The sequence below is a fragment of the Ictalurus punctatus genome, chromosome 28 (assembly GCF_001660625.3).
Source record: "Ictalurus punctatus breed USDA103 chromosome 28, Coco_2.0, whole genome shotgun sequence".
NCBI classification, from domain to species: domain Eukaryota; kingdom Metazoa; phylum Chordata; class Actinopteri; order Siluriformes; family Ictaluridae; genus Ictalurus; species Ictalurus punctatus.
In genome coordinates this window covers 14,101,353-14,116,581 of record NC_030443.2, presented here as the reverse complement: position 1 = coordinate 14,116,581, position 15,229 = coordinate 14,101,353, and the positions used below count along the sequence as shown (strand labels likewise).

General features: G+C 41.2%; 1 protein-coding gene across 15 annotated transcripts in view; it reads right to left on the bottom strand.

Annotated features, from left to right (window-relative positions):
* The window catches only part of ncor1 (nuclear receptor corepressor 1), an 81,693-nt gene that overhangs the window by 22,018 nt on the left and 44,446 nt on the right, over positions 1 to 15,229 (bottom strand). For 12 of the 15 annotated variants that reach the window (XM_053677078.1, XM_017459628.3, XM_017459609.3 and 9 more), the window contains 8 exons: positions 12,222 to 12,430; positions 11,703 to 11,807; positions 8,677 to 8,739; positions 4,517 to 4,653; positions 3,981 to 4,083; positions 2,513 to 2,927; positions 1,983 to 2,208; positions 1,276 to 1,465 (listed from right to left, as the gene is read on the bottom strand). In XM_053677078.1, the coding sequence (XP_053533053.1) occupies positions 1,276 to 1,465; positions 1,983 to 2,208; positions 2,513 to 2,927; positions 3,981 to 4,083; positions 4,517 to 4,653; positions 8,677 to 8,739; positions 11,703 to 11,807; positions 12,222 to 12,430 (1,448 nt within the window). The remainder of the gene's footprint in view (positions 1 to 1,275; positions 1,466 to 1,982; positions 2,209 to 2,512; positions 2,928 to 3,980; positions 4,084 to 4,516; positions 4,654 to 8,676; positions 8,740 to 11,702; positions 11,808 to 12,221; positions 12,431 to 15,229) is intronic. The other 3 variants (XM_053677076.1, XM_017459629.3, XM_053677079.1) reach the window with 1 other exon arrangement.

Sequence of the window (15,229 nt, the reverse complement as noted above, 5' to 3'; positions counted from 1 at the left end):
GTTTCCCTCCCCGACTCTTATTTTGGCTCTTGCTCTGCTCTCACAGCCCTGGAAAGCCCTGACCATCATTCCAGAATCAGAAAGACATGCTTTCCTCCGCCCTAAGTAAGTCTGGGAAAGCAAAGAGACACCACACAGCCCTCAGCAGTCCAAGAAAAAGGGGGAAAAAAAATATTGAGTAAAGTGCTGGGGACTAATACACAATGTACCGGATTTTCTCTCAGTGTGTGTGTAATATCTTGGTGTGTACAAAATGTCCACAACATTTGGCTGAATGAGGAAAAACAGCTTTCTTTGCAGTTCTTTAAATGATTTCTAAGCTAGAATGATAATTATGTCAGTGAAAGGTTCTCAGAAGTATATGAAGACAAGGTGTACGTGTGTCTCGAGGACTGTTTCATAACTTCTTTTTTTTTTGTACAGCTAGAATAAAACAACAAACTTTCCTTCTCTCCAGCTTGGCCCAGTTTGGTCAGTTTTTCAAAACAGAACTGACCGAGACCGAGTCAGACGACCGAGAAAACATGCAATCGACGAATGAAACCAGAAGACCCGAGACGCCCACTCGCACCGCTGCAACTCATCACTTCATCTAGCAGCTCCACTCTGAAGCAGCATCTCCACCCACATGACTCCCCCAAGTCTTTCCCTTATTCATGCCCCTTCCTTACACTGATCAAGCCACAATTTAGGCTGTGGCTAAAGTAAAACAGGGTATCTACAGGCATCACGAAGGAATCCTTGAAAAGTTGAACACTTTTTGTCTTTATCGGTGCCACGTTATTAGGTCTACAACTACTAATGTACATTTCACCTTCTATAATGTCCACACCAGCTACGTGTTCGAACTGGTCAGTGTCCTTGGCAGCCCCTGGTTCTATCAAGGAATGTCTGGCTACTACTTGACCAATTTTGTCAAATAATAACGCATTTGTGTGTGCAAGATTTAAAGCATATCCCTGGTTGGATACAAATGACCAGTGTTAGCTAATATTATGATGTTAAATGTTTTTAAAACAGTTCCAATCGAGACGGGAGAAAAAACAAACAAACAAGAATAAAACGGAAAAAAGAATGACACAATCAGTAACGTATTAGAAGAGCTGCTGATCTAGAAACTTGATCAACCACTCACCAATCAGAACCGAGAATTCAACCGCGCTAATGTATAAACAATATTAACTCGTACAGACATCACAGTCCATTTCTACTGACCTCTGTTTTCTCTGCCATCAAGTTTCCCATTATTTCACCAAAAAGCACACACTCTCTTACCATCTCGGTCGAGGATGGTGGGGCTGCGAGTGATGTAGCGCGGCCTGCGCTCCAACTCTCCGGCTTCTTGTCTCTGGTTGTCCTCCATGTGTGCCGATTCGTGTACAGCTTTGATTTGGTGCTGGAACATGGTTAAGCCACTCAGAGGAGCTCCTACAGGAACCCCAGCCGTCCCAAACGGACCAGCAACCTGAGAAGAAGGGAAAGAAACGAAACGAAATGAAACAAAAAAAAACAAGCTGAGTCAGAACCAAAACCTTCCTCGACCAATCTACTTAATCCAACCCTTTAATAATCATTAAATATTTATCATTTGCATTCATTCCAGGAAAGTGATTTTGAGACAGGACTGTACATCATTTTCTGGTGTAGCCCATCACTGCTCACTTCGCACTAAATCACAGAGACCCAAAGATGCATGAAGTCCACTACACTGCCTGTGATTCAGAAGCAGCCATGATTCGGTTCTAGCAGTAATCATAAAGGTAATAATCGTTCAATCACACAAAATCAAACCATCCTAAAGCAGAGAATCCATGGCGATATAGCAAATCAGCCTGCCATCATTTCATTTTGAGGGGAAAGGGAGGTAGAAGGGAGAATCATTCTTGATTCGAATCGCTCCAGATCACGGGATTTTGACCAAAATCGATTGGAATTTTCTTTTTGTTTCCTGTTCACTGGGTCAAAGCGTGGTCTGGACTCACGTGGCGGGGTGGGGCTCTGTGACGGAGCCTCTCCCAGTCCCTGGGCCTGGCCAGGGGGGCAGAGCTGCTAGGGTAGTGAAGGAGGGAACTAGGGAGACTGACCATGGGGGGGATGGTGGCAGCACGCTGCTGGAGCTGCTGCATACTGAGCTGAGCCTGCTTGCTCGAGGAGACCACCACTGACCCAGAGCCTCCGAGAATCGACGGCTTCTCCAGAGAGAACAACCTTGAAGGACAGAGAAATAAAGAAAGACAGGAATGAAGCAAAAGCAGACTAAAATGAGTTTTATACAGACGGTTCTGTTTAAAACCCTTTATTAATTGCTGACATTGCAGATACTTAATTATTCTCCAACAAGCAATGAGACTGAATCCCAAAATAGCTTTCCATTCACTACACACCCCAATGTATATAACAATGATAACGTCACAGAATATGTATACTGTATATATATATATAAATACATAGGTTTTTGTTTAGTATATGTATATAAATGCACTATATTTAAGAAACCGTTCCACTGTCTCACCTCTGTCTGTCTGGCTCGTCCTCGACATCTTCATCAGCACTGCAGGTGGCACTTGAGTCATTGTCCGAATGCTGCTGCTCGTTCTGCTTCTCTTTCTCCCTCAATTCTGGCTCGGTCTTTACTTGCACCTCTCCCCGGTCTCCTCCCGCTGTTTCTGTGTCCTGAGGTTCGCTCTTAGGGTACAGCTGGACCTCATCCTTAAACATGGATTCGTCCACCACTGCTCCTTCTGGACTTTTCTCCAGCTTTACCTGCAGCTCGTTGAAGGTGGGCTCCTGAGCTTTGGTATCTGCATTAGGGACTTTGGGGGCAGTAGCTTCTTGATCCGGGGCTTGGGGTTGCGACTCGGAGGGCTTGGGTGTGTCCGACCGTGAAGGAGATGCCGCGCTCTCTGTGTCTGAACTGTTCTCTGCACCTGGTTTCAGACAAGAAAGAAAAAAAAAGAAAAAAAATACACAAGTCAGATTAGAGCAATTTCATGGAATCGTTTAGGTCTCATGTTCAGTGATTCAGTGTTTGAATCAGTGAATCCTTTCAGTGTTCAGCAGGTCAGGGTCCGATCCAGGGAATCGTATTCGATTCACTCCTTCCCTCTCATGTTCAGAAATTCGACGATTGATTCAATTAATCCCTTTCGGATTCACTCCTCTTGTGTTCAGTGGTTCAGTGTCCGAGTCAGTCATGGCAATGATTCAGCACATTCAGTGAATCCTGTTTGGGCTCATTTAATCTGAGCTGTAGATTTCCAGCATTTCAGTGCACGCAAAAGGTCCGTGTTGGGCTTAATGTAAAAAGAATGACCTTTCTAAAAACACAGACATCATAATTTTTTTTTAATATTTTTTTTTAAAAACAGTGAGGATTAGCTGCTTAGACGGCTGCAAACTGCAACTGAACAAATCTGAATGAATAATTTAATTGAATGGACTCAAAAGACATTGAAAAATTTTATAACTATTTAGCAGCACAACTTTGAAGGGAAAAAAAAGAGAGAAATAGCGAGCATATAGTAGAGAAATGACATAGCTGAATGGGACAGATGGGAAGGTAGACAAAGAAGAGAGGATATGAGACTGGAAACATTGAATTAGGGCAGTGTGGAAAGACATGATCCAAAAAAAAAAAAAAAAAAAAAAAAAAAAAAGAACGAAAAACCGTAGTGAGAGGGATAAAGGGAGAGAGAGGCATCCCACCAGATCAAACGAGCAAAGCAGGAACTCTGCGTTCCCAACAGTGCGTTTTCTAGAGCCTTCAAAGCGAAAGAACACTTATATAAGAGCAAGCCTGGCACTCAGAATTAGACCCAATCCTTTCTCTCTTCCACTCGTCCTCCTCTCTCTGTATCTTCGTATTTGATCATCTCTCATGCTTATTAAAAGCAAAAACAGTATTAGCAGCGGTTGTGACGTCGCTTTCTGTGTGCCTCAGAGAGGGATTTCAGAGTCAAACTGTCCGTTTCTGTTCTCACCTTCGCTGTCATCTGGGTTCTCCTCCTCATCATCATCATCAGCCGAAGCCGTGGCCACACCGTCGCTCTGAGACGCATCTCGGTCACGCGAACATTTGTTTGCCTGTAATATTTATTTAAAAATATATACATATTATTAAAAACAACAAAAAAACATCTATGTTTACATTAAAAACAGTGGAGATATATTTTATTATATATATTATTACAAAATGTTATATATTTTATTGCAGCGCTTTATTCTAGTCAGTGGATCTGGAGCCTATCCCGGGAACACATTTACACCTGGGACAATTTAGAGTCGATCCACCCAATCCTCCCATTAGCATATTTTAGGTGATTGGAGGAACCCCAAGAGCCCAGAGGAAACCCACACGACCATGTGGAGAACATGTCAAACTTCAACAGGGAACAAATCCCAAGCTCAAGACAACCCGCTGCACCACCATGCCATGTTTTATATGATCGGATATTTAAGCGCATCCTTCAAATGAAAATGAATCTTTTCCTCAGAAGTACAAAGTGCTATCATTCACCTGTTTGGGTTGAGGCAGCAGGTCGTCCAGGTTGTGCCGCCTCTTGTAGTTGAAGTAGAAGTTCTTGCACTGCGCCTCACTCTTGGTGCCCACCATTTTAGCGATAGCCGACCAGTTCCTGCCGTGCTCTACCAGTCCTGCAGAAGGAGGGAAAGACTTGCGTGTGACGATGTTACAGAGTGCAGCCATAACTGATCATGCTTAAAAAAGTGGCTTCGAGGCAAATGGACTGGATCAATGCTTTACTTTCCTCTCAGAGTTTCCTCCGAGAGCATGCACTGGAGTGATTTCCATAATCTTGGCTAAAACGGGCCAGGCTTACTGCTAAGTTTAACTGAAACAAGCTTCACTACACAAGAGAAACAGATAAGCGCATTTTTTAAGACCGACAGATGTGTTCCACAAAGCTGACACAGAATGTCTGCATTTCCACCCTCCTCTGAACCCTTCTGGACTTGAGCTTCATGGTCAGTAGTTACTGTAATGCCCTCCTGTGCACCCTATGGTGAGGTTAATCCTCCAATCAGCTTGGCTGTAGTGGATGTGTTAACTTGGGCACAAAGTAGGGGGTAGCTTGCTTAAACCTACTTTCTCAATAGCGAGTAACAAACTGACCGAAGACCATTCATTTTCTATGTACGTGTGCGACACAGACACGATTTCAGTGACAGCTGCAATTTAAAAACCTGCTACGAAATGTTTACTTTAGTGGTGTGAAATTTAGCAACTTTAAAGAAGCAGTCCCATAACACACACTCAAATACATACATACACATATTATTTATATGTGTGTGTATATATATATTATATTTTATATATATTATATTATATATACACACACACACACACACACACACACACATATACATACACACACACACACACACATATATATACTGTTTGCAACTATTGTTTTTACCACACACACAAGGTTTACATGCCATTATTTTTGTACGTTTTAAAAAACGTGTCAAAACAATCTGAGAAGCAACTCTCTACACTGTGAAAAATATTAATAAAAAGAGTTTGGGGGAAGTAAAGAAGTCGTCCTGCCAGAATTTTGCAGACGCAAAAATGAACTCAATCAAGCAAACTCTTCAATATTTGGGGAAGCTTGCGACTTTTCAAAATGACTGCCGATTTTCCACAGATTTAGGCCAAGATGAATGGTGAACATCACCACAACGCGCATTCAGTCGAAACCCTCTTCGATTCCCGTACGTCGGACATGATTACAGATAAAAGGTCTCGTTTACCTACAAAGACCCTGCAAAATAATTCTGTGCAACTGCGATTTCGTCCATTCAATTAGTTTTCTGCAACAACAAAAAATAAGCAATTGTGGAAAAGAAAAAAAAGCTGCAGCAAAATAAAGAATTTTTGGCCGCAAAAATCATAAAAATCTCGGCGAAGTCCTGTATGGACTGTAGAAGGTTTCGCTTCGCCACACTCAGCACAATCATGTCAAGTTTTGTATTAGAGCTCAGTTCCACAGACTTCCAGAAATAAATGGCAATTTATTTGATAAACCTTATCAACCATATATATATATATACTGGTGTAGAAACACATTGTATATATTTTTCTAGATTAAGAAATCCAGTTTCTATATGCATTCATGACATTTTACATTTTCAGTCCCATCCCGCTTTAAAGGCTTAAATTACTGAGGAATTTTTCAATATCTATAATTGATGGATTTATGATAGATTTCGTTTTACTCCAAAATGACATTTAAAACAAAAAACGTTTTTATAATGTATTTTTTTTTCTTGATTACACTACTTTAAAAATGACATTTGAATTTATTTTGTGAAATAGTTTCTCCAGACACATTTAAACAGACCATAATCCAAAGACTGCATAAATCTAACATTTAAAAAAATAACAAAAAAAAATTTTCAAACAAACCCCCCCCCCCCCCCCCCCCAAAAAAGGCAGCAACGGTACATAGGTGGCAAATGTTATTTGTGATATCTATACACCTGTAGTGTCTTGGCTTAAATGACCAATATCTTTAACCAAAGAGGAAATCATTCTTTAAAAACGGTATTCACTTTAGCATTTATTAAATGCAACGTTGATTATACGACCTCTGTTATACATGAGTTTTGAGTAAACAAGATTTCTGTTCTTTCTTGTCGAAATTCTCATCCGTCATGATCATATACATACTACAAAATGTGGAGAAGTTCCTTTAAGCACAGAACTCAGAACTGTCAAACAACTGGATAAAGTTACAGTAACTCGTATCTGAGGTGAACAGTTCTGCAGCCTGTCATTTCTCAGTGGGAAAACATGGCAGTGCTGAATGCTGTTAATGCACTATGCTACATAACTGTCCTTATACATAACTGAACGCCTCACCGCTCTGTCCAAACTCAACCTCTGAAACGACACCATATAGAATCTTTCCTTCAATCTAGCACGAGCACGACGTAGCGGTCACCTAGTAAGGAAGAAAATGTTGAAATAATTACCGATGGAAAAGTTTGCTTTTCATAAACTGTCCAACATTTTCACCACTGTTCGTGTCTCTGATAGTGTGGAAGCCCACTGGGAAATTCTTCCTCTTTCTGCAACGCTAGCATGTGCACACATACACCCAAGTGTTTCCCACTTCCTGCTTCAACTTCTGCTTTTGTAACACAGAAGAGGAAACAAGCAAAGAGATAAAGGAATGAATGATGACTGCAGTCTGCCCACGGAAGAAAAATGGCCAGCATACAGGAACCGTTCACGTCCGACTCCATGTTTGTTCAATGACATCCACTTTTCACTACGAAAAGGTGCATTAGGAAAGATTTGTCGAAGTCTCTAATAATTACATAGATCAGAGGTGTCCAATCTTATCCGGAAAGGGCTGGTGTGGGTGCAGGTTTTCATTCCAACCATGCAGAAGTCACACCCGAGTCTACTGAAAGCCAAGATCAACTGATTAATCAGGTGGAATCAGGTCTGGCTCCTGCTTGGTTGGAATGAAAACCCACACCGTCCCTTTGCGGATAAGATTGGACACCCCTGACATAGATGGAATAAGATTTGAATTGTTGTTTTTTTTAACTCCTTGAGCTAGGGCATGTACACAAAGCTCCGCTTCAACGCTCAAGCATAATAACTAGAGTTAGCATCAGCAATGACGGTCATGACATCCAGCTTGAAAGCCAAATTTAAACCTTTAAAAACACACAAAACTTAACTTGTACTCATTCATGAGAACGGTCCAGAGTGGCTTCGCTGTCCTGTTTCTCGTTGTAATAAAAAAATGGGTTTAGATACCTGACCTAATTCTGCGTACAGCTTCGTCTTCTTTCGCCAAAGTTTATTCTGATTTAACGGCATTTCTTCCTGTTGTTTCCAAGCACAGAGTGTTCTTTGCTCAGAGCAGAATTATCTGGCTGTGCTGGACGCTTACCAATTTCCAATGGCTTACACCGTTATTTTTTATTAAATACTTTCTTTTAATAAACTATTATTATCATCTTCAACATATTTCCCAGCTTCTTTGTACAAGTAAAAAATAAATCAAAATGAAAATAATATAAATAATCAAATATTGCACCTTTAAATTTGAATGCATAAGAAACAGCAGAAACATACGGTAATATTTCAGCTTCATGGTGTGTTTATAGCCATGAAATCACACACTGGAGACAACACGATTTACCCACATCACTGTGCATGATTTTTAAATAATGGCCACTGATGAATAAAAGGAAGAAAACTAAAGAGTGCAAAGGAAGGATGTCGTAAATAAAATATTACTGACTTCTATCAGTAAAATCAAAAACCTTTAACATGTTTCAAAACAGGGTTTTTTTCTTTTGTTTTCTTCAATTCGTTCAACTTTCCACCACTAAACTGCAGGGCTGTAGAATGACCTTTGTGAGTAACTGATTCTAATCTTTATTGGAAGCCCAATTCATCATGCACATTAACTTCCTCAGTGAATCACCACATGCATGCACGAACGCACAGCTGCAGTCAGAGGTCTGCAGCATGCGCGCACACACACACACACACACACACACACACACACACACACACACACACACACACACACACACACACACACACACACACACACACACACAGGGATTTCCTGAAAACATGAGATTAGGAAAGTAAAGATCAGCGGAAAAGTGAAATCAAAACGGTACCTTTTTTGGCCACCTCCATCTCCTCCTCTGTCCAGCGAGACGTCTCTCCGGCCTCTACAGCTCCTGCACACAGACAACACGCACTTAGTACAAAAAGGAGAAATCAGGAAAGAGAGAGTGCACACAAGGTGCAGAAAAAGACTAGAGAAACAGATGGAGATAAGAGAAAGGAAAAAGGATAGAAAGAGAAACAGACAGAGAGATAGCAATACAAATAGACAGAAAAAAAGAGAGGAGAGAGAAATAGAAAGAGAGAGAAACCAAAAGAGAGAGAGAGATAGACAGAATATAGACGGAGCAAAAGAGATTGAGAGAGAACGAGAGAAAGAGACAGGGAGAGATAGAGATCCCAAGAGAGACAGAGAGAGAGAAAGCTACAAGAGAAAGACAGAGAGAGAGAGAGACAGACTGACCGTAATGCACTTTCTTCCTCTCAATGTTTAATCTAATAATTTGTTTACATCAGCTGTCCAGCCCTCGTCCCACTCCCCTCCCTCCCCTCCCCTTTTCTCCCCGTATCGTCCACTCTCACTTTCCCTAATGCACTCGCGCGTCGCCTCTCTCGGTTCCTTTGCTATTTCTCTTCCTTCCCCCGTCTCACTCACTCCCTCACTCTCACTCACTCTCTCGTCAGCTGATCTATGGCTACACACTGCACAAGCACCGCCTTCCTTCCCTTAAACAGCGGCTCTTGTGCACAACCGAGAGAGAGAGAGAGAGAGAGAGAGAGCGAGGCAACAAGCGCAACAGTGGGACAGAGTGTGTGCATACGTGTGTGTGTGTGTGTGTGTTGCTCCTACTTACTTACCCACCCCCCACCCCCGAGACTCCTTGAGATTGAACAAACATTCGGACAAATTTAGCACAGTGTGACCCTCTGACATTTATACAAGTGTGTGTGTCTGTTCTGATAAGAAGAGTCATCTTGTGCGTTTAGAGTTCTTGCACAAAATGTCCCGACTAACACAACTCTAATAAATGCGTGTACACACATATACATACATATATATATATATATACACACACACACACACATACATACATACAGATATATATATACGCATACACACACATTTTTATATATATATATATATATATATATATATATATATATATTAAAATGTATATATATAAACTGCGTGTGTGTTGAGCCTGTCTTTAAATCGATGTAACACATCTGCAATGATTAAAAGTGTTGAAAAACACTGGAGTGTTCCATCAACTGACCTTTAAAAAAAAAAAAAAAAAAAAAAAAAAGAAAAAAATAAAAAAAAAAAAAGGACATGCGTACGTACACACACCTTGCAATTAAGACTAAAGCATGACCCCTTTTATAGACACATCTCTAACAACGAACTCACACACACAGTGCACATCCACACAGCGCCTGTTTGTGTGTGTATGTGTGTGTGTGTGTGTGCGCGTGTGTGTGCGTGAGTGTGTGTATATACACATACACATGTCCAAACTCAGTGATAGAAACATTTGTGTTTGTATACTGTGGTCAGACACACACACACACACACACACACACACACACACACACACACACACACACACTCCAGGGCTGGCAAATGCCCAAATTGGTGAGGAGGCACAAATATTTTTCTTTCCTTCCTTCTCCTCCTACTCCTCTCTCTTGCTCGCTCTCTCTCTCACACACACACGTTTAATGGCGTTAAAGCCAGTCTGATTATGAGCGGTGAGGTTAGCTAGGAGGTGATTTGAGGACAGTGGGCAAGATAGGAAACAGGAAATGGAGAAACAGGAAGCCGCAGCTCTCCTGCGCCGAGATGCAAATCTTACAAAACACAGAAATTGGTGCAAAATTCCCAAAACACACAAGTCTGGCTGCAACTGCGTCACTTGTCAAATCTTTTCGGTTTCCTTTCAGTTCTCAACCTTCCCAGGACTTCTGTACTTGTTAACTCCAGCACCAAAACTCATCCGCTGTACTCAAATCAGATCTCACTCATGTGGCACTGGCACACCAGTAACACACAGAATCTTATGATTTTTAGTTACACTTTAAATTAAACCGGCACGAAAATGATGTATGGATGCAACTCTGGATGGATGTTGCGATAAATATAGTAAAGGTCTTCGTTGGACAATGTCGCGAGTGTGCAGGGAACGAGGCTGGGACAATCACGGGGTGTATAAGGATCACCTACCAATTCAGTCACATGATCAGCAGCACTACCCAAGTATAACGCAGCGCTCTAAGAAGATTTCTTCCTATCTAGCAATAAAGTATCACAGATCACTGAATGCTGAAATCGAGAAAAGGAGAGAGAGAGAGAGAGAGAGAGAGAGAGAGAGAGAGAGAGAGAGAGAGAGAAAGCAGGACGTTTACCTGCTCTCAGTCGTCGCCTCCCTTTTACATCCTCATGGCAAATGTAATCCACCTGAGACACACGCCATCACCACAGCAACATGCAAACTCCAGAAAGAGAGACAGATGGGCAGAGCGGGGGACAAAACACGGGACAGCCTGAACTGAGCTGTGGGTTGTTCTCGGAGATGGTAAGGGAGGAGTAGAAAGAAAGAAGGGAAAGTGGAAAAAAGAAAGAAAAAAAGCCTCAAATGTCAGAGGACGCAGGCTTCAGCCAGCAGCCCTGATGGATCCAACAGACGCATTTCTGACAGAGCCAAAGGGGGGGGGGACCCGTTCTGTATAAACAGCTCTTTTTTCATTTCCTTGGCTGTAAACTCACGGCGCAGAAGTGGGTCAGCGCACGCAGCTAAAAAAGCGAGCTCAGAATTTTGTGTTTTTCCGTTTTGGTGCTTTTTCACCGTCAGGTTTCGGCAAACGGACCTCCGAATACGCGCCGCTTCTTTTCCGCGAGCAGAAAACAATCAAGCTAGCTCCTTCGCAATGCGTATATGGTATAGTGTACAATAAATCAACCGTCCAAACCCAAACTCTGAGACACTGACAAACATCTGTCAGAGGACAAACACAAGCCCTGGACTGTGTGAAAGTGTGAGGAAAGCAAGGGGGCTGTGCTTCAGCGCGTTTGTACCTCGTGCTTGGCTGTCCATGCTGGTCACAGGAGCAAGCTTAGCGAGTTCGCGTGCTGGCTTCGGCGCTGACTCTGGCTTGGAAGGAGGGACAGGCTCCGGTAAAACTTGTGTTTTGAGAGAGAGAGAGAGAGAGAGAGAGAGAGAGAGAGAGAGAGAGAGAGAAGAAAAAACCCCATTTACCATAACTTTTAAAGGTCTGTTTAGAAGAAGCACAGACGTGTGTGTGTGTGTGTGTGTGTGTGATCAGTGGCTCAGATATAGAGCTTGTTATGCTGACGTACATGCACAGATGGGTAAGTAAGTGCTGATTTTTACTGAAACTCCAGGGGTGGGGGGATGGGGTTATACTAGACGCTAAATAAACTAAATAAAGATTTACAGAAAAACGCCGAGCTATTTGATTAAATACGGCTTTTCCTACTCTCTTCGTGATTAACCGAGTGTCTTTTTCATATTAAAATCAAACACCTCTAGTCTTAGTTGTACGCATGTTAGTGTGATGTGAGAGTGTGTTTTACCAGGTTCAGGTGGTGGTGGTGGCGGGGGTGCTGCTGGTGCTGCTGGTTCCTCTGTGGCAGTACTAGCAGCCTCGTTGGCCATGGAGCGCGTGGTGATTCGGCCCTTACGCCGTCCCTGGCTGTTAGCCGTCTTGCGACCGCGGGGCGTGTTCTGCTCCTTCCCCTCCTCGTCCTCTCCCTCACACTTCTCTTTGTCTTTGCTAATGTCCCTGCACCAAACACACACACAAACACACACTTTCACTTTTATTCTTAGCAAATCTAAAAAAAATAAATAAAAAAAAAAAAGAAAAAAAAAAGGTCATTTGTTTCAAAACAGACTAAACAAACAGAGGAAACAAACATGGCCATAGTGCTACGTGGAATACGGAAACCGGATTTTAATTCTCGCTGCATCTGTAAACGTGTGTGGTTCAGGTCGTATCAAGATATAATCCAGACACAAGGCATATGAAACAACCAAATGCTAGCAGGGTGTGATCAGAGAAATAAAAGATCTTTGAAGAGTAGAAGACCATTTGCAAGGAGACACATTCATTGTGAGGGATTCATTTATATGATGCTGACAAATTGTTAACCCGCTCCCGATTCCTAAGTAGCAAATAGCGTACGGTTTTGTTTTTAGTTTAGATACTGTGTATAGCGCTGTGTTTGTAACTCTACGCTTTTCGAATTAATTATAAGTATTTATACCGGAGTGCTGTTGTGTTTCTCGATTCTGATTGGTCAGAAGGTGTTGCTTAATTTTCTGTAAAATGCTATTTCTATAGAAATCATTTTAAACACGGGGACTTCTACACGAAGCAACACATTTTATAAATGTGTGAAATCATCGATATACTGAAGCTTTCTGTGAGGATAGGTTATTTCGAATTTTTTTGGAAGGAATCTCCAGTGTCAGTGCTTTGTAAAGGACGTTCTACAACATTACGAATAAAAGTTCAAAGTGCTAAGACTACAGATCGGCCGATAGGTAGGGGATTTTACTGATACTGATAACTAAGCTGGGCAGCACCTGCTGATAACCGATTAATCAACCAGTAGTTTCTAAAACTGATACTGAATGAAAACATACCATTCAAAGTGAAACATCGCTGAACTTTACCATTAAAATATACTGTACTTTTTTATGGAAAAAAAAAAATATATATATATATATATATATATATATATATATATATATATATATATATATATATATATATATATATATATATATATATATATACACACACACACACACACACACATACATACATACATACATACATACACACACACACTTTAGTATACATTAACTATTAATAAAGTAAATAAAAGTTAGACAGCCAAACTGAACCAAAAAGTAACACTCCAAGTAACAAATAAAAATAGAGACATCCAAAATGAATAAAACACAAAATTTGCCAGTGATATTTTTTATTCCGCCTCTAGAGGCTGCCCTCGTCCTGTATAATGACGACGAACACTTCATAAACGCTCCCACAGCGGATACAACCATGAAAAACTATCGGTGCGGATTTTTGCCGATAACCGATAATCAAAACACCAAAACTGACCTATGGGTCGACCTCTAGTTAAAACTAGGGCTGGGTATTGTGACCAATTTGGCGATTCGATTCTCATTTATATGGGTTCGTTTCGTTTTCGATTCAATATCGATTAGTAATCAATATTTCATTTAAAATGAGTTTTGCAGACATCCTGAAACCCTCCTACTTAGCCATATTACTGAAATACACATTTACGTTAACAACAGGGCCCACACAATTATGTTGCACTGCTTTTTACTTTTACTTTGTGTAACAAACTTTGTAACAAGAAATCATTAATATGTGCATACAGTGCACACAAACTGCACATTACCATAAAAAAACAATAAAAACATTGTAAATGTGCAACGGTGAAATTCATTAACAACTTGAAACATGTTTAAGAAATAAAACCGTTTTCAAAATTAAAAAACATGAAAGATGGCGACATCTTCACGATGAGAGGCGAACTACAGATAAATATTCACATCCTCTCAAGCAAAGCGACTACGCGCATTAACAATCGATATCGTTTCGTTAACTTGAAGATCGATTAAAATTAAAGGGTTTTAACCAGGGCTGGGTAAAAAAAAATTATCGATTCTCTCATTTTATTTTTTTATTATTATTTTTTTTTACCCAGCCCTGGTTAAAATCCTTTGAGATTTGCCTTCACATTGTACTTCACATCGAGCTGTATCACACCACACTGCCACTGATTACTTTCCTATAACCGCACAGCTGTTGTGTTGCATTCATTACGCTACACATAGCTCCAGATCAGGAGTCCTAACTATTGATGCAGTTGCTATTGAGAAATATGAAAATGCTCCAAATGTGTTAATGCAATTAGACAGAAGGGCCTTGTCAACAAGAAACTCTGGCTTCAAATAAGACACCGCAGATTTCTCCCCATCTGCGTTTATTAAAGATTTCCAGAGCCGTTGTACTGATAAAGAGACATCCTATTCTCAGAAGCCTGCCTGTCTCAGTATAAACAGATGCTCCATCCCCGTGCATGTCATTTGCACAAAACTAATTCTCAGAATAAGTGAGGTGGACCATTATATGAGAAGGCATGGAGGAAGGGATGGTGAAAGCGTAAGAGATGGAGAGAGCCAGGAACTACTTATGAATAGCTCTCATTTATGAGTGGAAGAGGTTGGCAAGAGGCCAAGCTGTCTTTAATAAGTGGTCTAGGCTCATATTCCTTTCATATCCCTCTTTCTGCTAAAAGGGAAAACAAGATGTTGGTCCTGTATAAACAGCGAGGGCACAAAAAAACACCACCAAAACAGGGCCTGTAGGTATAACCGGGAATGCTCTGTGACCTTCTGTGGTATAATATAAGAGGCTTCTTGATGGGAAAAATTGCCTGAATTGCCTGGCTTTTCTGGAGGATTAGTGATGTCAGAGCTAGGGCCAGAGCCAACGGCCTGACTCAGAGCAGGAGCCAACTCGACCTGTTGGGGTGGG